Source organism: Gambusia affinis, linkage group LG02 (assembly GCF_019740435.1).
Source record: "Gambusia affinis linkage group LG02, SWU_Gaff_1.0, whole genome shotgun sequence".
Taxonomy (NCBI): domain Eukaryota; kingdom Metazoa; phylum Chordata; class Actinopteri; order Cyprinodontiformes; family Poeciliidae; genus Gambusia; species Gambusia affinis.
Genome location: NC_057869.1, coordinates 664,466 through 686,798, shown reverse-complemented (window position 1 = coordinate 686,798; position 22,333 = coordinate 664,466). Strand labels below are relative to the sequence as shown.

Below are 22,333 nucleotides of genomic sequence, written 5' to 3'. Positions count from 1 at the left end.
TGCTTAGAACAGATAAATGTGTGGATGTGCCAAAACTTCCTCCAGCTGAACAAAAACAAAACTGAAGTTATTATTTTTGGACCTAAAGAGGAACGATCTAGAGTTATAGATCTAGAGTTATAGATCTAGAGTCAGTGCACAGCTTCAGTTATTACAACTAAAAACCAGTGATCAGGCCAGAAACCTGGGAGTATTGATGGACTCTGACCTGAACATTCAGAGCCACGTAAAGACAGTCACAAAGACGGCCTTCTATCACCTGAAGAACATTTCCAGGATTAAAGGACTAATGTCTCAGCCAGATCTAGAGAAACTCATCCATGCGTTTATCTTCAGTCGTATTGATTATTGTAACGGCGTCTTCACAGGTCTGTCCAACAAATCAATCAAACAGCTGCAGCTGATCCAGAATGCTGCTGCTCGTGTTCTGACTAAAACCAGGAAGATAGAGCACATAACACCAGTTTTAAAGTCTCTCCACTGGCTCCCTGTAGCTCAAAGAATAGACTTTAAAATACTGTTGTTAGTTTATAAATCACTGAATGGTTTAGCACCACAATACATTAAAGATCTGCTGCTGTTGTATCAATCTTCCAGAACCTCTCAGGTTCTGGTTCTGGTTCTGCTCTGCATCCCCAGAACCAGAACCAAACGAGGAGAAGCAGCATTCAGCATCTATGCACCAAAAATCTGGAACAAACTTCCAGAAAACTGTAAAACAGCTGAAACACTGACTTCCTTTAAATCTCAACTAAAAACCCACTTGTTTAGAGTTTTATTAGAAACGTAATCAATTGCGAATTTATTGACGGAATCTGACTATGTTGTGTTTTTATTGTTGATTCTATGTTGCATTGTGTTTCTGTGTTTGATTTGATGTAAAGCACTTTGAAATGCCTTGCTGCTGAAATGTGCTATACTAATAAAGTTTGATTTGATTTGATTTGATTTAATGTCTTGGCTCGGGTCGAGTCTTCAGCGGAGAGGGAGCGACCACCAGGGGGCGCCGTTTCAACCAGCGGAAATCTGATTTCCGCTGGTTGAAATCAGTTTTTTTTTAAAACTTAAAATATTTTGAGAAATCTCAGTTGTTTCAGGAAGCACTTGGACATTTTGGTGCTTATTGTCAGATATCTTTGCGTGGATAATCATTTTATCCTGTATCTGATTTAACTTGTTTGGATCTTGATTAAATCTTTCTAATTACATTTTGATTGAACTGAGAAAGAGTTGACTCTTCAGTGTTTCTTCAATGAACATAATAATTCTGCTTGGAGTAATAAAGCCCTGTGCTGAGGTTTTAGTGTTTTTAGTGGAACAACGTTTCTATTTTAAGGAAATATTAATAACCAATTACATTTAAATATCAAAGTAAATATTTTAATGATTAATATGTATTATATAATAAATAAAGTATTTTTCTTATTATTATTATGTCAAACTTTATTAACGACAGAACAAAAAAATCATATAATAACATTCATAAAACTTTTGGTAAATATAATTTTATTTCTTTCTCCTGCTGTCTGATAAAATGTGTTTTCCTGTCCTGAGGAACTCCACTTTACTTTACCTTTAATGAATCTGAAGCTTCACATGGAGATCTGAGGTCCACGGCGACCCAAAGACATGAACCACGTGACCCCATCTGACCCCGCCCCCGTTTCCTGTGCCCGCTGACGCACATTCACCGGAAACAGCGGAATTTCTAATACAAAATAAAAGTTCCCGTTAAGAGGAGCCAGAACGGACTTCATTCCATTAAAGGAGAATTAAAATGTGATTATAACAAGGAGTCCAGGTCTTTGAAGAACGTTCTTGGTTCTAAACTCGATGACAATCATTTACTTTGGACCAGAACTGACGGATTTCTGGATGATAATAAAAAGTCAGATGAAAACTGAATTTTTATCTGCAGTTTATCCTCCACAGGCTAACTTCCCAAGCTACAGAATTTGTCTTTGGATTTTTTTGAAACTCACAACATTTGAATGAAATGCGACTGGTCCTTAATTTTTCACTGAATCTGGAGGATTTTGTTTCCAACAGGTTTAAGATGTTGATCGATCTGTTGAGATCCAGCGGATCCGTCTGACCAGATGTCGATCATCAGAGATCAGAGAAGCAGCAGAAGAGGCTTTAATGCCAAAAATGATCAAATGTAGCAAGAGATGCATGTCAAACAGAAACAGTGGCATTCTGCTGACACCAGAGAGGTGAAGACTGTAGCGCGATGTTAGATTTTCTTCTTCTCCTCATTCTGTTCCCTCCCTAGCTGCGACTAGCTGTTCACGTTTCAGTCTTTTTACGGTTGCCTGGCGACAGCCGCACATAAACATGGTTATGTGAGCAGCAGCGTGTGCTGCTTACGGCAGATAACAGAGGAAAACGTTTCCTTCAGGAACACCAGAGGTTAAAACTACTTTTATTATTTAAACTTTGACAGCCGGTCCGGTGTGGTCCACTTCCAGGCGGGTCGGCCCCAGCACAGCTAATGGGACTGTTTTATTGTGAAAGGAGAGAACCGGAAGTGGATCCGGTCTGCTGTCAAAACGCTTGATGGCGAACAGTTTCCTGCTTCTCCGTCGGTCCATCTGAGCGGCTCCAGCAGAGGTTCTTGGAGCAGAGCCGGGCCCATCCGGACCGGACCCGAACCGAACCCGAACATGGCGAAGAGCTACGACTACCTGTTCAAACTGCTGCTGATTGGAGACAGCGGCGTGGGCAAAACCTGCCTGCTGTTCCGCTTCAGCGAGGACGCGTTCAACACCACCTTCATCTCCACCATCGGTGAGTCCGACCCGGTCCGGCCCGCTCCAGATGCTCACCCGCCTCTGGTACCGGAACAGCTCTGTGACGTCAGCGTACCTGCGTCCTACCAGTCCTGATGATGATGATGATGATGCTCAGCTTCATCACCATCAGGATGTTCTTATCAAAGGAATCTTCATGTGAAGGTTCTGGTTCTGGGAGGCCCGGTGGGCCTGTCACTGGGTTGTCAAGGTACTTCAAATTAAAAATGTAAAGAGACAAAAACAACCAGAAGAAACAGAAACTGACCCAAACCAACCAGAACCAGAACCAGACTGGCAGCACCAAGCAGGCTGACAGAAACTCATCCAGGAGCTCCAGAAGAACCAGAACCAGAACATCTGGAGTTCTGCAGGTCTCACTTTTGCTGCTGTGGTCAAAGGTCACCACAGAACCAGGACCAGAACCAGTTCTGACCCAGAAGAACACAAAGACACATTCACATCGACCAGAACCGTCCTGGTGGTTCTGGTGCTGTTTCATCTGGAGCAGAACAAACAGAACCTGCGGTCCATCAAGGTGGTATGTTGATGTGTACATTTGGACCCGATGGAACCGGATCAGAACCTCTTGAATCTGAAGGTCCTGAACATTGATCCAGAACCCACCAGCATCAAAATGAAGGTTTCAGAGTGGCCTAGTCAAAGTCTGGACTCCAGCGGGTCAGAACCGGTCCAGTGGTATTAATCAGAGGGAGTCAATACTTTCCCCACAGGGTTCTGGCTCTGCAGAACCGGGTTTGACAACTAGGAGCTGAGACAGACCCGGTTGGTCCTGAACACAAACACTGACCAAAGACCAGAACCGGTTCTGTAGAAAACCCTGAATCGGGTCAGAACCTTGATGTAGAACAAAATCGGATCAGAACCACATTCAGCCTTGCTGAGAGATGCAGACAGGAAGTGGCTCAGTTTCACTTCCTGCTCAGAGGCGGAGCCAGAACACGGCTGAGATCAAACCGGATCAAAGCGGTTCTGGATCAGAGCTGGTTGGGTCAGCTGGTTTCTGCAGGTCAGGACACAGGAAGCTGGGCTGTGACATCACCGGGTCAGAAACCATTCAGAACCAGAAGCTGGGACGAGGTCAGAACCGGGCCTGCAGTGGTTCTGACTAGTTTTGGAGGGTCTGAACCCGGTTCTGGAGGGTCTCTGCAGAACCATTTTCCTCTTTGCGACCCAGATGATAAACAGAGCAGGTTCTGGTATCAGTTCTGGTTTCAGTCATGGGACCTGCAGGAACAGGAAGTTCCTAGTCTGAGGCAGGAAGTGATGTTTGGTCACGTTTGTGTTTTAAAAATAACTGAGGGAAGTTTGTTTTATGCTCCCCCAGCTGCCAGGCGGGCGGAGCTGTTCCTGATCTCTGTCTCTGTGTGCGATTCGCTTTCCTTCAGACTAAATGTTTATCATCAGATGTCATCTGATGATAAAATATGAAATGTCTAATCACACAGCTGTTAATCAAGTTCTAATTCTGTCCCTTTGGGACCGCAGGTCGGTTACAGCGGGCCGGATTTGGCCCGTGGACCTTCAGTTTGACACACGTGACTCATAGTGCCGCCTCTGTTTCAGGAATCGATTTTAAAATTCGGACCGTGGAGCTGGACGGGAAGAAGATCAAACTGCAGATCTGGTGAGAACCGGTCTGGAACCGGCTTGGAGAACTTTCTCCGGTTCTGGATCAGTTAATACAGGTTCGGTCCAAGTAATTGGTTCTGGGTCTGAACTGATTCGTTGCTTGTGGATCAGTTAAGTGAACTAGAATCTGTTCAGAATTGCTAACCCGTATTAATCCCGTGATCCCGGGTCGGGTTCTGTCCGCAGGGACACGGCGGGTCAGGAGCGCTTCCGGACCATCACCACAGCCTACTACCGAGGCGCCATGGTAGGCCACGCCCCCTCCCCTTTCCATTGGTCAGTGCAGACGTGTCACTTCCTGTTTGTCACGGCAGGGCATCATGCTGGTGTACGACATCACCAATGAGAAATCCTTTGACAACATCCGGAACTGGATACGCAACATCGAGGAGGTAGGCCACGCCCCACCATGTGACCAGGCGCTGATGTCATCGACCACCTGACGGATCAGCGGCCATGTTTGTATTGCAGCACGCGTCGGCGGACGTGGAGAAGATGATCCTGGGAAACAAGTGCGACATGAACGACAAGAGGCAGGTCTCCAAAGAGAGAGGAGAGAAGGTGGGCGGAGCTTCCTGATCACATGACAGGAAGGAGATGGATCAAAACCCAATGGGTCCGGTGATGTTCTGAACGTGTGGTTCTGTTGTCCTTCAGCTCGCCATCGACTACGGGATAAAGTTCCTGGAAACCAGCGCCAAGTCCAGCATCAATGTGGAGGAGGTGAGTCCGGACCCGACCAGAACCCGGACCGCAGTAGAATCTGTGCGTAACGTTGCATTTGTCTCCTCAGGGCTTCCTGACCCTCGCCAGGGACATCATGAGCCGCCTGAACAGGAAGATGGTGAGTCGACCCGAACAGCTGGGTATTTCCAGGTATTTCCAGGTATTTCCAGGTCTCTGTGAGGTTCCATGTTTTCTTTGCAGAACGACGGCGGTCCGGCAGGTGGAGGTGGCCAGGTGAAGATCTCAGATCCGCTCTCTAAGAAGAGCGTGTTCAGGTGTTTGCTGCTGTAGGCGGAGCCTCCAGCCGCTGACCAATCACCTGCAGACGCTCGCTGCGATAGGCGGAGCCACCTGACCAACTGAGGCTCCTCCTCCTTCCAGGTTATGATGGCGGCTGCGTGCCTGTATGATGGAGGATGTAGGGGCGGAGCTAAGAGTACAGACACACTTAAAGGGACAGTCCGTGTTTTTCCTGATTGGTCATCTGAGTGCGCTCAGTTTCAGCTGAAATCATTGCTTCCTGTCTGCGTGGCAGTCCACCAGCGCCTCGCTCTAAGAACATGTTTACATGGAAAAGTTAGTACACCCCTTGATCTTTACTAGACGTTCACATATAGATGTTTAATCTTTCATATTTATCTCTAGAATTTAAAGTGATTTTGTCCAAATAAACACAGGAACTAATCAGTGTGTTCTCTAACTCAGGGAAACATTAGCATAACATCTAGTCTGTCTGGATGAAATACTTCAGGAGAAGCTTCCTGTCTCCATCTCAGAGACGCTGTCCCCTTATCACTTCCTGTCGCCTCACAGCATCTGCAAGAGCTCAGTATCTGGGCTTTGACTAGGCCGAGGAGTTTTGTCCAGCTCCTTGTGCTCCTGAATTCAGATGTTTCTGCTCCGACTGTTCAAACTGAGCGCGCTCAAACACAGATGGACAAAGTGTGAACTGTCCCTTTAAAGCCGTCTCCAGGAAGGTCAGCTAGGGGTCAGCAGGGCGGCCATGTTTGATAAAAAAAATGGCAGCTGTGAGCATGAAGGTTTCATTTCAATGCAGCTTTGGTTTGTTTACATGCTTTTATTTTGAAGTTATCTCAGTTATCTCAGGACAGGAAGTGCTGCAGTTTTCAGTGAAACAGGAAAAGTTTCAGCTTCCTGTGGAGAATCAGTTTTACATGAGGAGGTTCTGACCCGTCAGCTGGTCTGAGGTCAGCAGAACCCAACCGGAACCGGCTATGCAACTGATCCGGAGAACCCGGCTGTCTCCAGAGTTTCTCTTGAGTTTATTTTTCTACCCAACTTTCAGAATAAAAGTCTCTAACTGTATTGTAACATGAAGGATTTTATAAATAAACTTGTTTTATATTGGAGTTTGTCTCCTGGTGTCAGAGGATGATGATGATGAAGAGCTGGGTCTGATCGGACCAAAGTGAATAAAAGTTCTCAGTACCACTGGGGACCGGTAGAACCAGAACGGGTCAGAACAACCGCTGCTGCGTTTTCATCAAACGTGTTTATTAACGAGGTTAGAAAACAACCAGCAACGTTCAGCCGAGGAATATTTACACACATGTACAGTCAGACCGCCGGGCCGGTTCTGGAGGAACCTGCAGACTGAACTGAACAGGAATATTTACAGGAAGTAGAACCAATGTTCCTCCCGGAAGCGTCAGAGCCTCCAGACAGAGATGCAGTTCAGTAACCGTAGCAACAACTCCCTCTTTCAGCCTTCAAAATAAAAGCAGAGGACTAGCCTGTGGAGGGCCGTCAGACGACGGTGGCGGCTTCCTGAGGAGGAGCAGAGACCATGTGACCACAGCAGATATGACATCATCACACCTTGACCAATCAGAAGTGAGCTGACTTACAGCCGAGATGAAGTCGCTGTTGCCATGGCGTTTTCCGGAGGACGGGTGGGGGTCGTCCTGCAGGTGGGAGGAGGCGCAGCCGCTGTCGGAGCCGGTGGAGCCGGAGAGGCAGCGGGAGGAGGAGCCGGAGCTCTCGGTGGCTGCAGACACACCGAGATAGTTACTCACTGACCTGAACAGGTGAGCTCCAGGAGGCGGAGCTACAGCGGTCAGAGCTCATACTCATGGAGGGCTGGCTGCTGGTCTCCTGCTCCTGCTCGTCTTCCTCGATGCAGGAGGAGCCGAAGGAGCCGTCGGCCGGGGGGGCGGTGGGGCTGCAGGAAGAAGGACAGGTGAGGAGGAGAGGGGGCGGGGCTTCAGGTGTTCCAGGTGCGACTCCTACCTGAACATGTGCAGGTTGAGCGGTCCCAGCAGGCTGCAGGACGACGGTCCTGATGCTGCCGCTTCTGAGGCCGCCGCCTTGCTGAACGGGTGGGCGTGGTCAAAGGTCGCCACGGCGATGGATGCCCTGGTTCTGGCACCTGGACAGAGCAGAACCGAATGGGTCACAACCGACCGACGTTCTGATCTCAGCTAGCTGTTGCCATGGGAACCTGGCTGTACCTCTGGGCTTCATGATGTAATGGACGGCCCGGTTGCTGATGGCGGCGTCGCTCGGCTGGATGTCCAGGAACGGTTTGTTCCCCACTCCCATCGACACCATCTCCTTCAGACGCATCTCTGGACGCACAGGAACACACACACAGGAACACACACACAGGAACACACACACACAGGAACACACACACACAGGAACACACACACACAGGAACACACACACACAGGAACACGCACACACACACAGGAACACACACAGGAACACACACACACACACACACACACAGGAACACACACACACAGGAACACGCACAGGAACACGCACACACACACACACACAGGAACACACACAGGAACACACACACAGGAACACACACACATCATTCCGTTAACTGACTGGCGGTGAAGTGTGTCTGTGTGTCTCTGCACGGCGGCGGCGGCCTCCACCTTTGTTGCGGGCCGCCTGGCTCCACAGGATGCGGGCGACGTCGGCGGTCCAGGCGTGCTTGGCGTCGGCCGAGGCAGCCTGCAGGACGAAGGTCTGGTTCTTGGCGGTTCTCCTCCGGAACCAGATCTCGAAGCGGAGCCCGTCGTCCCCGCTGGACTCCGTCAGGCCCACGTCTGCCGTCTGAAAGAGAATGGAGTCCAATCAGAACCGGAGCTCCCAGAAAGTCCGTCAGAACGCGGCGCGGCTCACTTTGAAGGAATGCTTGTAGATGAAGACGTCCAGCCCGCCCTCCATCTTCTTGGGCTTGCTGAACAGAAGCAGATCCTCGAACAGGAAGATGTGGCGCTGGCATTTCTTCCTGCCGCTCCAGACCGTGAACTCATCCTGCCGGATCAGCTGACCCTGCTCCTTCAGGTTCACCTGCAGGGAGAGCAGGACCAGCTCACACGGGGCTCAGCGCTGCCACCTAATGGTGGAAACAACTCACAGCAGGACCGCTGAGGAAAGAAGAAGTAACTAAACTGCTAATTAAATAAAAATATTTTCCCTGATTCTATCCAACCTCCATCTGGAATAAACAGAGATTTACAACACAAGAGTCACCGATGTAAAACAAGAAATTATTCTGACTGATTTAATGTATCTGCTGTCGCTCCTGTTGATTAAACGTCAGTGAGATGAGGCGGTTCATTACATTTTACTGTCCAATCCTCATGGTAGAAAGCGTGTAGCAATTTTACAAAAATCACATCAATTATCTGCTTTTTAAAATGATTAAAGGTTAAACTCAGCTGGTTTGATGCATATTAATAAATATTATTAAACTTTAAGTTCAAGGTCAGACGAGAATCGGTCGGTGAACGCCCGACGATTTCCACAAACGCTGCTACAAACCGGATTTTAACGATAAAATCGGATTCATCGGGTCAGAGTTCTGCAGACATCGCTCCTGCTGCAGGTCCTGAGGGTCAAAGGTCATCTGTTACCTGCAGAAACACCTCGACTCACATCGCATTCCCTGATGGCGTCCATGGCCAGCAGGTCGTTGCCGTGGCGAAGCTGGAACTTGACCATGTTGGTGGCATCCTGCAGCGCGGTAAGCTCCGCCTCCTGAGCGCCGCCCACCTCCTTGGTGAGGTCGGAGAGCAGCAGGGCGTATTTACTCATCCTCTGGACGGGCTTCAGCAGGTAGGACGACAGGTCCATCTTATCGCCCAGCTCCAGCTGCTTCCTCTGCAGGCAGGGCTCAGAGGTCAGGAAGCTGCCCGAGGTCAGAGGTCAGACAGAAGCTGTAGTACTCACCCTGAAGAAGGCTTGGCCGTGGTTCATCAGCAGCGCGTCGGATTTGGGTTTGTTCTTACTGTAGAGAGCGTAGAGGCCGAACTGCTCCTGCTGCTCCCAGAAACACACACACACACACACATAGTTACACACAGTTACACACAGTGCTGGATGAGGAAGATGGCTTCCAACCGTTTTACAAATAAAAATCTGAAAAGTGCAGCAGGTGTCACATGACATGCGTGGAGCTGGAGGGACCAGATGATGGACTTGGGACACTCGGACCTGGAGGACTGGCTGCTACAGAAACTGATTTAGTTAATTTTATAATAGTTTAATTATAAATGTTGGTTAACATCTGATGTTTGGATTTTAATTCCCTAAAAATACGATGTCAGTGACAGAGTCCAGGAGGTGGATGAGATCCGCCCAGAGATCTTTATTACAGGGGGGTCACACTCTGAAGCCTCCCTGGCAAGGTCTATTCAGGGGTTCTGGAGAGGAGGGTCCGTCTGATTGTTGAACCTCGGATTCAGGAAGAGCAGTGTGGTTCTGGTTCTGGTTCTGGAACACTGGACCAGCTCTACACCCTCAGCAGGTCCTGGAGGGTTCTGGGAGTTCGCCCAACCAGTCTACATGTGTTTTGTGGACTTGGAGAAGGCGTTCGACCGTGTCCCTCGGGGAGCCCTGTGGGGGGTTCTCCAGGAGTATGGGGTACCGGGCTCCTTGATACGGGCTGTCAGGTCCCTGTAGGACCGGTGTCAGAGTCTGGTCCACATTGCCGGCAGTAAGTCGGGCTCGTTTCCGGTGAGAGTTGGACTCCGCCAGGGCTGCCCTTTGTCACCGATTCTGTTCATTACTTTTATGGACAGAATCTCTGGACCAGCCAAGGTGTTGAGGGGATCCGTTTTGGTGGCCTTAGGATCAAATCTCTGCTTTTTGCGGATGATGTGGTCCTTTTGGCTTCATCAGGACGTGATCTGCAGCTCTGGAGCGGTTCGCAGCCGAGTGTGAAGCGGCTGGGATGGCGATCAGTGCCTCCAAATCCGAGGCCATGGTCTTGATCCGGAAAAGGGTAGAGTGCCTTCTCCGGGTCAGGGGGGGTGTCCTGCCCCAAGTGGAGGAGTTCAAGTACCTCAGGATCTTGTTCACGAATGGGGGAAGAAGGGAGCAGGAGATCGACAGGCGGATTGGTGCAGCGTCTGCCGTCAAGTGGGCGCTGTACCGGTCCGTCGTGGTGAAGAGAGAGCTGAGCCAAAAAGCGAAGCTCTCGATTTACCGGTCGATCTACATTCCCACCCTCATCTATGGTCATGAGCTTTGGGTCATGACCGAAAGAACGAGATTGCGGATACAAGTGGCCGAAATGGGTTTTCTCTGTAGGGTGTCTGGGCTCTCCCTTAGAGAGAGAAGCTCAGTCATCCAGGAGGGACTCAGAGTAGAGCTGCTGCTCCTTCACATCGAGAGGGTCCAGTTGAGGAGCATCTGGTCAGGATGCCTCCTGGACGCCTCCCTGGTGAGGAGTTCATGTCCCACCAGGAGGAGGGGAAACCCAGGACACTCTGGAGGGACGATGTCTCTCTGCTGGCCTGGGAACGCCTTGAGATTCCTGGGAACGCCTTGGGATTCCTGGGAACGCCTTGGGATTCCTGGAGGAGCTGGAAGAAGAGACTGGAGAGGGAAGACTGGGGCTCCCTTCTGAAGCTGCTGACCCCACGACCCGACCAGGATAAGAGGAAGAAGATGGATGGATGGAAAAACACAATAATCCAGATTAAGAAGCATTTTATGAGAGATTAGTTGGGAACTGAGTTTTATATTTTGGTCACATCTGAATATGAAGTTATTTGTTATAAATGAATTCTTCCTATGACCTTTGAACCTTCAACAAATTAAAACAATGCAGTAAAAAAAAAGCATGAACAAATTAAAGCCCAAACTAAATTAAACTGAAATTCTTTATGGAAAATCTGCAAATTGACGAGTTTTTAAGACAAAATTATTTTCTGAAATTAAAACTTTTGTTTTTATTTTTTGGGACTCTTTAGACTCCCTGTTCTCTTCCTCCTGCTTATGCTGATGCTCCCTAGGCCAAGGCGCTTGACCCTGGCTGACCTTTGTGAATGTGGCATTCAGTCTGACTTTGTTTGTCCCCAAGGGGCCAAACAGCATTAAAGCACTAAAATCATCGGCTTGATGCTCTCTGATTGGTCGGTACGACAGGAATTGAGACCATTGACCATTTATGGGCGTTCCTTCCTGGCCTGAAACTCGCAGGTTTACTAGAACAAGCCCAGAAGAAGAAGAGCGCTCAGTCCTCCAGCTTCCCAACGACTTCATAATAAAATTATGAATATTGAATTGATCTCTGCAGCTCTGAGAATTTCTCCAGGTGAGGAGCCCAGGTCAGCTGAGGAACACCAGGTGGCCGTACAGCTAGCCATGATGAGGTGAGGCTGGCTCAAACCCCAAGGAGCTGTGTTAAAGGGGCTGAATCCAGACGCACTTTTCAGATCTCACTCATTAAATAATAGTGGTAGTAGGTTTTTAGCATAGCCTGACCCCGGAGGCATAAGGGAACATGGCGTACGTGTCTGAGGAAGCAGTGTGGCGCCCTCAGTGGGTGCTTCCAGCAGGACTCCAGCTCCCTGAGGAAGAACTGGCTGTGGAAGTCCAGCAGCTTCTCCAGGTTGCCGAAGATGACGGAGCGTTTCCCTCTGAGGTCCTGAGGAAGGTCGGCGCGCTCCATCTCTGGGAAGTAGTGATGGATGATGTAACGCAGCGAGCGGACGTACTCCCGCTCCGTGGTCACCATCTCCTCCACGATGTGCAGCAGTTTACTGCACACAGGACGGAGCGCCATTATTACAACCTGAACACTTTAACCTCGCCGTCGTCCTGCTGAGTGATGATGGACGACCCACCTTCCTCGCGGCCGGCCGTCCCCTGCGGTGCCCCCTGGTGTCCCAGGGCTCCGTGGACCCGCCCAGTTCTGCTCCGGGGTTCTGGGATGGAGCGTCCGGTCCGCTGCCTCCGTGCTGCTGACCTCCAGGCCGCGGATGAACACGCCCGTGTTTCCTCTGCGCGGCGGCTCGCTGAGGGTGCGAGGGCCGGCGCCGCAGCGTGACGTGTCGGGTGAGGCCGGGTGGTCGAAGCTGTGGGTCTTCCTCAGCAGCTGCCTCCTGGAGGAAGAGGAGGAGGAAAAATAGGAGGAAGAGGAAGGCAGGATGAAGCCGGGGGAGCAGACGTCCAGCCGCACAGACTCTTCGAAGGAGGAGGGGCTCCGCAGCAGGCGCCGCAGGAACGGTGTGCGCTGTGGGATGGGCGGCGACGCGTCAAGGATTCCCCACAGCCCGGACTTCCTGGAGGAGGCGGAGCTTGTGCTCACGACAGAGTCGGAGCGGCAATGATGGGCGGAGTCCCGAGTCCGGAGCGCCGCCTCCATCTTCCTGTCAAATGTGTTCTCGGTCTCCTGACACTTGGACCAGGCGAAGCTCCACTGGCGGAGGCCGCGCTCGCCCCTCAGCAGCCCCGCCTCCGTCTTCATCTCCTGGAAGCGGCTCTCTGGGATTGGAGGGTGCTTTGACCGGTAGTCTTCCAGGCAGCCAATCACAGTACAGCATTTGTCTGGCGTCGTGCAGTCCTCCATGGAGACGCAGGCCAGCTGGCGAAGGCCCTCCAGCGCCCAGCCGTAGGCCTGCAGAGAGAGGATATGATGTCATCAGCTCCACCCCTCAGCCTGAAACAGGTGCTGCCTCCTGCTGGACACAAGCTCCTCTGTCTATGTCATTTCACACACAATCACAACTGCTCACTGGTCTGGTTGTACATCGGGTCACACTAACGCAGGTCCAATCCAACCCAACCGGGCCGGTACCAAAGAGCCGGGCGGCAGGCAGCTCTGCTTCCTGCCCGACAGAGTCACAGTAAGACGAGCTGCACACGAATAAATGCTGAACGAAGGGTTAATTTTCCATCCGCCTTTGATGCTGGGTGTATGTAAACTTATGGTTCCCACTGCAATCAATAATAATAGTGATAATAAACAATGATGCAGCCGTCCTATGGAGTCGACTCCAATGTAAATACATTGGAGCGTAAATAATTTTGTTGTGCGTTGAACTTTTCTAAATGTTTCTGTACGTCAACTTTTTTTTTTTTAACTTATTTTTTATTGAACATTTCTGAACACACACAGTGGAGAGGCATCAATATATTCAACTTCATACACAATGTTGGTCAACCGTGTCCATATTTAGCTGGAGACAGGAGTGGCATTCGGCCTGCGTCTGTAGTCGCTCCATTTTTCCCATTTAACATCAAACTTGTCCTCCTGCAGTCTCAGTCTATGTGTGATTTTCTCCATTATGAAAATGTCTTCCAAAATGCTCAGCCACTGCTCCACTGCAGGAGGGTTTTGTCTAAACCACAGTTTTGTGATGGTTTTCCTTGATGCAGAAAGTAATATTTTCAACAGATATTCATCGTCCTTTTGAATTACATCCTGTGTGAGGCATCCCAGGTAGAGTGTTTTACATGATCTGGGTATTCCGTATCCCAGTATGTTTTTCAAAATAAGGCTAACATTATGCCAGTATGTGGTTAGCTTCTGACAAGACCAGAATATGTGTATATTTTACATCAGTCTCTCCAGCATGGCTGTGAACTGGATTCCATCCCGTACTTGATCTTTGGTGTTATAAAAAATCTAATCATGTTTTTCCAATTAAATTCCCTCCACACACGAGAGCAGGTGGCTGTACACTGCATGTTACAAATTTTAAACCATTCCTCCTCGCTTATGTGCTCCTTCAATTCGTCCTCCCATTTTTCTTTGCTGTACATAGTAGATGTCTTCCTGCCTGCCATCAGTCCCTGGTGCTGAAATAACCCGCAATTTATTCCCCTCATAGGCCTTATGAAATATCTCTATTATTTCACTTACATTGGTTTTTATCTCTTTCTCATAATAATCTTTTATTTGCAGGTATCTATACTGGTCTTGATCCTCCAGTCCATATTTTCCCTTTAAGCTATTAAAGCTCAACAGATTGCCCTTTTCAGTCAATGTACACATTGCTGTGGCACCTTTATCTGCCCATTGTTTGAAACCTGAATCATAAATACCTGGTTTAAACCTCGGGTCCCAAGCAAACCAGCTCCAACTCTTTGTTTCTTTCTCTAAGTTGTAATTATCAATCACTGTGTTCCATATTTCAATCGTAGTTTTAGTTATTGAATCTAGCTTATTGCTTAGTTTGCCTAAGAGTGTTTTATATGCTATTAAATTTTTTACTTCTATGTCTTTTCTACTTATTTCCATATTTTTCCATTTTGAAACATAGTCATCATTGCTCCAACATACAAGGGGTCTAATTTGTGCGGCCCAGAAATATTCTTTCAGGCTGGTAAACCCAGGCCTCCTTTATCTTTTGGGAGCTGAAGTGTTTTATATCTAACCCTAGGTTTCTTGCCGCTCCATATAAACCTTGAAATCCATCTGTCCCATTCTACAAATTGTTTTTGCGGGATAATCAGTGGCAGGGACTGAAACAGGTATAACAGTCGTGGTAAAATATTTATTTTAATTATCTCCACTCTAGAGTTAAGATCCAAGCCAATGTCCATCCATCGCCCCGGGTCTTTCTTAATATTGTGGTTTATTTCTAAATAATTTGCATCATAGAGTTTGTCAATTGTTTTGGTTATGTTCACCCCCAAATATTTTATAGATTTTTCATTCCACTTAAGTTTATAAATATCCCTTATTTTCTGCTGCGGGGAGTGATTTATTGTTAGGACCTGTGTTTTTTCCACGTTAATTTTGTATCCAGAGAATTTCCCAAACTCCTCAAGCAAACTTACTGTTTTTAAAAACATTTCATTTGGGTTTTTTAGATAAATCAAAATGTCATCTGCAAACAGCCCAATTTTATGTTCTTCCCCTCCTATTTCCACTCCTTTCATTTCGTCTTCCTGCCTCATCATCTGATCCAGCGGCTCTATAAACGGAGCAAAAAGACTCGGTGAGAGGCAGCATCCCTGCCTTGTTCCTCTCTCCAGAGTAAAACTTCCTGACAGGTTGCCATTTATTTTAATCCTTGCAGTTGGGTCTTGATAAATTGATTTAATACAATTTACAAATGTTTCATTAAATCCAAATTTTTCTAAGACTTTATACAAAAAGTTCCAATTAACACCGTCGAAGGCTTTTTCCGCATCTATACTTATCAGAACTGCCCTCTTCTCTGCAGATGGTCTATGATATGAAGAGTTCTCCTTATATTGTCTTGTGTTTGTCTTTCCTTTATAAAACCAGTTTGATCCTCATCAATTAAATCCTGCATTAAATTTTCCATTCTTTTAGCTATGATAGAGGAAAACAGTTTATAGTCTACATTTAGTACCGATATCGGTCTGTAGTTGTTGCAGTATTCTTGGTCTTTACCTTCCTTTGGGATTACGGAAATAATGGCTTCTTTCCAAGAAGGAGGCATCTTGCCAGTCCTGAGACTATAATGAAACGAGTCATATAACAGTGGTGTTAATTGTTCTTTGAAGGTTTTATAAAAAGAAGCCCCTAAACCATCTGACCCTGGTGACTTTCCTGTTTTGGTCCTGCCAATTGCCTTTGTAATCTCTTCCTCTGTAATTTGAGAAGTCAATGTCGCATTTTGTTTTGTGCCTATTGCTGGTAAATCCAATTTTTCCAGAAAATTACTCACCTCCTCTTCCCCTGCCGATGGTGGCTGTGCATATAAAGTTTTGTAATATTGCTCAAATGTTCTTTGTATTTCTTCTTGTTCATATAAGATTGTATTGGATAGTGGATCTCTTATTTTATGTATGCTACTTAATGTTTGTTGTTTCTTAACGTGCCTAGCCAGATTCTTTGTATCTTTCGGTTCCCCCTCATAGTACATTTGTTTAGTAAATCTAGCCTTCTTTTCTACCTCCTCCCATAAACTCTCATCCATTTCTTTCCTGGTTTCTTTAATCAGATTAAATACGTCTGGGTCATTTGTTTGTTTATGTTGTTGTTCTAAATCTCTGAGCTTTCTTATTTGTTTATGTTTCTAATCTTGCTTTTTTCATAAATGCTGTGTAAGAAATCATTTTCCTCCTGTATTACTGCCTTCAGAGCATCCCAAAGAATTACTGGGTCTACTTCACCATTATCATTTTCCTCTTTATAACGGATTATCTCCTCTCTTACTTCACCAACTAGTCCCTTGTTATTTAATATGCCTTCATTTAGTCTCCACAGAGTATTGTTCTTTTTGCTGTCCAAATGGATCTTAAGATAGATTGCGTTATGATCAGAAACGTCTGAAACTCCAATCCTACACTCTTTCACTCTGTGTAGTTCTCTCTTGTTCATTAGTATATAGTCAATTCTGGAATAAATACCGTGTGGTATTGAGTAATGAGTATAATCTTGATCTAAGGGGTGAAATTCTCTCCACACATCTACAATTGCCATTTCTGACATCATAGTGTTTAAGTACCTACTAATTTGTTTTTTACTATTTTTCTTGCTTGTAGTATCCATCCTATAATTTAACACCACATTAAAGTCCCCGCCACATATCAATATTCCCTCTGCTTCCAAGTTAATGAGATCAAATATTTTCTTAAAAAGTCCTTTGTCACTTTCTGGAGGGGCATATACATTGAGTAGTGTGGTTAACTGGTTTTCCAATTTGCCCTTTATCATTAAGTATCTTCCTTCTTTATCCCCAAACTCCTCAAACAATTCAAACTTTACACTATTTGAAATCAGTGTCATAACTCCTCGCTTATGCCTTTCTCCAAATGAGGAAGAAAATGAGTTTCTATACCCTAATTTTTTGTACTTTTCATGCCCTTTTTTTGTTAGGTGTGTCTCCTGTAAGAGAATAACTTGTACTTTTTCTTTTCTAAATTTATTTAGGACCTTATCTCTCTTTTTGATATTATTTAAACCATTGACATTCAGTGATACCACAGTTATAACCTTAGACATTGTTTGTATATCTTGGTTTGAATCTCAGCCTCTCCACTTGAACTATGAACACAAACTAAACTAAAAACAAATCTGAACTCCCGACTAAATATGGGCCATATTCCCAAGAGGCCCTGTCCCCCTGCTGGAAAGGGAGGGGGGTATCCTTTTATGAAGAGGGCCCCCCCCCTAGTGGTTTTGGGCAAACCTGTGTTGGGTTCCCCCGACCTGCTAGGCGAGTCCAACAGTCCCTTGTTTGGTGGATCTCCCTGTCGTTATTTATTCAAACTTCAGAGAAGACTATAGTCTCTTCCATCCCCCTTCTTTAAAGAGCAGTTTATGCCCCTTTTACCTCCGCGTCTTCAGTGTCCTCCTCTTTGAAATTCCTGCAGCCGTTCCCTCGCTCGGCTACTCGCATTCTGGCCAGAGCCCGTAGCGAAGGCCCCGTCGTCCGTCCCATGCTTCTTCCCGAAGCGCTGCCAGGATGCCGCCGTCTGGCTCCTCTCCTCGGGCGAAGGTCCGGTGTCATTCTGGTTCTCCATCTCCAGCCCTCGTCTCCTCATGTCTATTGCAGCTTCCTCCGCGTTGTTATAAATCTTCATCCCGTCTGACCAGTGAATCCGTATTTTAGTCATTGGCGTCTGGAAGCGGATCTTTCGGTCTTTCAGAACCTTTTTAATCTCGGAGTAGGATTTGCGTTTTTCTATTACCTCAGTGGGGTAATCATGGTCGAAAAATATCCGCTTCCCCTCGACTTGGATTTTCTTTTTCCATGCTTTTGTCAGGATTTCTTCTTTGGTTTTGTATTTAAGAAAGTTGACCACTATGGACCTGGGATTAGCTTCGGGTGGAGGTCTCTTTCCGAGGCTTCTATGAGCCCGCTGGATCTGTAGCTCGGTTCCGGCCGGTAGGGCTAGCTCACGGTGTAGCAGCTTCTCCACCCTTTCTTGGACTAATTCACCTTCTTGTTCAGCCACGTTGTAAATTCTCATGTTGCAGCGTCTGCCGTGTCCTTCTAATTCCGTTAGCTTCTCTTGTAGTTTTCTCTGCTGTTTTAAGAGGTTCAGAATGGCGGCCTTCGCTTCCGTGTTGCTCTCTTCCAGCTCTGCTATGCGGCCCTGCGCCTCGGTCATGTCCTCTTGTTGTTTCTGTATTTCCGCATCATTCTGTGCCACTTTTTTCTTAATTTCTTCTTTAAAGCCCATAAATTCTCGCTTCACCTCCTCTTTGAATTCGTCTTTGAATTGTGTGAGGTTCTCCTTCACCTCCTTTTTAAAGTCTCGGATTTCCGCCGTGATGTTATGTAGCCCCTCCAGCACGGCCTGTAGCTGACTCGAGTCGCCACTTTCTTCTTCCATTTCCTCAGCGTCGGGGTTGTATACTTCTGCCATTTTCTTCCTTATACTTCTCTGCTTGCGTCCTCCACTCATTTCGTGTCTGGTTAAAATTGTATTTTGACTGATTTCCTTGGATTAGGGAGGTTTCTTTTGTCCTTCGACAAGGGAGCTCGAACTTATGCTGCCATCTTGCTCCGCGTCCACCGGAAGTCTCGTACGTCAACTTTTAGTGTTTAGGCTGGAGGGCTGGGTCCAGTTCCCTCAACCGGAGATCCAATATGCTGAGGTTCTGCAGAACCGGGTCAGCAGCAGGACAATAAAAACACCAACCAAATGAACCCAAACTCATTCCAGAACCACAGACAGTGTGTGGTACCTCGGTGTGACCAGGGGAAGCTGAGACTGAATTCAGTTCAGTCCTGCATCCTGACCCCCCACTGACCCCACTGGTCCCCCAATGACCCCCCACTGACCCCACTGATCCCCCAATGACCCCCCAATGACCCCACATTGACCCCCCACTAAGAACCGGATGAGTACCTGGTCCAGGAAGCGGTACAGCTGCACGGCCCGCTCCATGTTCTGCTCGGTGCTTTTGACCCGCTGGGAGAAGTCCTGCAGCTGGGCCCAGAAGGAGTGAACTTTGACCTCGTAGGCGTGCAGGTCCGGATTAGAGACGTCGTCCCAGCGCTCCAGCCGGCTCAGAAGAGCTTCGCCCTGCTTGCAGCGCTCCTGGGGAAGGAGGAAGCAGAGTGAGACCCGCCGGGCTGGACCCGCAGCTCCGACCCAGACGGTTCTGCAGACGGTTCTGCAGAACTCACATAAGCGGCGGCGTAGAACTCCTTGAAGTCCTGCTGCTTCCTGCTCAGCAGCTCCAGAGAGTCCACCGGCTCGTTCAGAGACTGCAGACGGAGCTCGCCCTCCTGCTCCAGCCACGCCCTCACCTGCCGAACAGGCAGCAGAAACGGGTCAAAACCAAGTGACCGGTCAGTCCAGAGAGGTTCTGACCCATCAGCTGTGGAGGAGGGAGTTCTGCCTCAGAGCATTCAGTAACATACTGACTACTGCTGCAGCGAAGCTGAAGCGGCTCCTCAGCAGCCATGACGCCCTCACTGAGCACGCTCAGTCTCACCTGGCTGAAGCCGCGCTCCAGGCCCCTGAACTCGGCGATGAAGCTCAGCTCCTGCGTCCTGGCGTTGGACAGAGTGACCAGGCGGTGCAGCAGCTCATCCACCTGATCGTAGAGAGACGCCGCGGCCTCCACCGCCGCCCGCCGCTCCTCCGCCGTGCCGATCACCTCGTCCCTGCGCAGCCAGGCCAGAGAGGCCCCGCCCTCCTGCTGCAGCAGCACCAAGCGGGCGTCTTTCAGGGTGCTGCACATCGCCGCCCTGCAGCTGGACAGCAGCTGCTCCGCATCCTGGCAGGGAGACAGGGACAACATCTGGGCTGGCCTAGTCAAAACATTCTGATGAAGCTGAACCTGATTTACAGAAAATGGAAACAGAAGCCTCCTGTATGAGGGAGCCACAGATCACCTGCCCCGTTACCTCAGCAACAGCAGGTAAAGGTGTGCTCTGCAGGTTGCTGATGGTTTCCTGCAGCAGATGGATGACGCTGCTGCACTGCCTGGAGAGCTGCTCCACCCTCTGATGGACACAAAGCATCGAAACATCTGAAGTCTGAGCTCATTTCATCAGAGGCTCAGGTCACACTGCAGGGGTCACCAGGGTCAGGTTTTACCTAAACTAACTGTGTGTGTGCGTGTGTGTGTGTGTGTGTGTGTGTGTGTGTGTGTGTGCTGACCAATCTGAAGCTGATCCAGCTGCTCTGGCTGAAGCTGAATGAGCCTCCAAACTCTACAGGAAGCTGCTGCAGATCCACATGTCTCTGCAGAGACTTCAGGGAGCTCAGCAGCTCCACCTGCAGGTTGAAACTCACTGTTAGCCTTCACTGTCAGCATTCACTGTTAGCCTTCACTGTTAGCCTTCACTGTCAGCATTCACTGTTAGCCTTCACTGTTAGCATTCACTGTTAGCCTTCACTGTCAGCATTCACTGTTAGCCTTCACTGTTAGCATTCACTGTTAGCCTTCACTGTCAGCATTCACTGTTAGCCTTCACTGTCAGCGTTCACTGTTAGCCTTCACTGTTAGCCTTCACTGTTAGCATTCACTGTTAGCCTTCACTGTCAGCATTCACTGTTAGCCTTCACTGTTAGCATTCACTGTCAGCATTCACTGTCAGCCTTCACTGTTAGCATTCACTGTTAGCCTTCACTGTCAGCATTCACTGTTAGCCTTCACTGTTAGCATTCACTGTCAGCCTTCACTGTCAGCATTCACTGTTAGCATTCACTGTCAGCATTCACTGTTAGCATTCACTGTTAGCCTTCACTGTCAGCCTACCCTCTTAGCCTTCACTGTTAGCCTTCACTGTTAGCATTCACTGTCAGCCTTCACTGTTAGCCTTCACTGTTAGCATTCACTGTTAGCCTTCACTGTCAGCATTCACTGTTAGCATTCACTGTTAGCCTTCACTGTCAGCCTTCACTGTCAGCATTCACTGTTAGCATTCATTGTTAGCCTTCATAGAGAGCACCAGGGTGGACCCAGGCCAGCTGCAGCAGTTACCTGAGCAGCAGCAGTTTTATCCAGCCGCAGTGATGAGTCTTTGTTAGCCAGGAAGAGAACTGAGTGGATGGAGCTGGGCGAATCCTCCTGCACAGAAAAACATCCTCAGTGAGACGCAGAACATCCGTAGAACAGAACCAGAATTCAGCTGAAGTTTGTCTGTTTCCAGCTGTTTGAATGAAAAACTTTAGATGTGAGACTTCAGAGCAGCAGGAGGTTTTACTCTAAATGAGCACTAAAGATCCGAGAGTCCCACAGGAAACGTTCTGCTGGACCTACAGCTGGGCTGGTCTGGGTTCTCCAGAACCTTACTGACACTTTCCACTCAAATGTCGCCAACCTGGAGCCCCAGAGCGCTGAGATGGACTGCAGCAACAAAGAGATGAAGGACTGCAGCAACAGAGACATGAAGGACTGCAGCAACAGAGACATGAAGGACTGCAGCAACAGAGACATGAAGGACTGCAGCAACAGAGACATGAAGGACTGCAGCAACAGAGACAAGAAGGACTGCAGCAACAGAGACATGAAGGACTGCAGCAACAGAGACATGAAGGACTGCAGCAACAGAGACATGAAGGACTGCAGCAACAGAGACATGAAGGACTGCAGCAACATAGACAAGAAGGACTGCAGCAACAGAGACATGAAGGACTAGGTCTGTCACTATAGCAAATTTTACTAAGCGATTAATTGTCTCAAAAATTATTGCGATAAACAATAATATTGTTTGAAGACCTTTTTACTCTGATTTAATGGAAATGATATAATAATTCATGTGATTTCCTGCCAAAGATAGATACACTTTATTTTCAAAAGAACATTTAACACTGGAACTGATCAAATAAAGAAAACAACCAAAAACAAAAATAAAATGGATTCTCAGTCTCCATTAACAAAAATGAATAAAAACACCAAAGTGTAAATAAATACTGGATTCAACCAAAAGAGTTCAGATTATGAAGTCTGTAAACCATATTGTCCTTCAGTAATCATTAGATTTAAATAGAGAAGATGG

General features: G+C 47.8%; 2 protein-coding genes across 7 annotated transcripts in view; one reads left to right on the top strand and one right to left on the bottom strand.

The window, feature by feature from the left end:
- The first annotated feature begins 2,347 nt into the window (after positions 1-2,347).
- rab8b (RAB8B, member RAS oncogene family) lies at positions 2,348-6,541 on the top strand. The gene is made up of 9 exons (XM_044103388.1): positions 2,348-2,412; positions 2,518-2,790; positions 4,380-4,440; positions 4,632-4,692; positions 4,760-4,837; positions 4,917-5,006; positions 5,103-5,168; positions 5,239-5,289; positions 5,373-6,541. Exons 2-9 carry the CDS (start codon positions 2,667-2,669, stop codon positions 5,460-5,462), a joined length of 621 nt encoding a protein of 206 aa, XP_043959323.1. The 5' UTR covers positions 2,348-2,412; positions 2,518-2,666; the 3' UTR covers positions 5,463-6,541.
- A 124-nt stretch (positions 6,542-6,665) lies between these two features.
- Positions 6,666-22,333, bottom strand: part of plekhg4 (pleckstrin homology domain containing, family G (with RhoGef domain) member 4) — a 40,738-nt gene continuing 25,070 nt past the window's right edge. For all 6 annotated transcript variants that reach the window (XM_044103361.1, XM_044103342.1, XM_044103375.1 and 3 more), the window contains 17 exons: positions 21,316-21,402; positions 20,490-20,606; positions 20,234-20,332; positions 19,819-20,103; positions 19,508-19,630; positions 19,227-19,418; positions 12,290-13,062; positions 11,956-12,205; positions 9,387-9,476; positions 9,093-9,317; positions 8,334-8,504; positions 8,084-8,264; positions 7,643-7,759; positions 7,422-7,560; positions 7,262-7,353; positions 7,040-7,179; positions 6,666-6,959 (listed from right to left, as the gene is read on the bottom strand). In XM_044103361.1, coding sequence (XP_043959296.1) covers positions 6,939-6,959; positions 7,040-7,179; positions 7,262-7,353; positions 7,422-7,560; positions 7,643-7,759; positions 8,084-8,264; positions 8,334-8,504; positions 9,093-9,317; positions 9,387-9,476; positions 11,956-12,205; positions 12,290-13,062; positions 19,227-19,418; positions 19,508-19,630; positions 19,819-20,103; positions 20,234-20,332; positions 20,490-20,606; positions 21,316-21,402 — 3,102 coding nt within the window. In that variant the 3' untranslated portion in view covers positions 6,666-6,938. The remainder of the gene's footprint in view (positions 6,960-7,039; positions 7,180-7,261; positions 7,354-7,421; positions 7,561-7,642; positions 7,760-8,083; positions 8,265-8,333; positions 8,505-9,092; positions 9,318-9,386; positions 9,477-11,955; positions 12,206-12,289; positions 13,063-19,226; positions 19,419-19,507; positions 19,631-19,818; positions 20,104-20,233; positions 20,333-20,489; positions 20,607-21,315; positions 21,403-22,333) is intronic.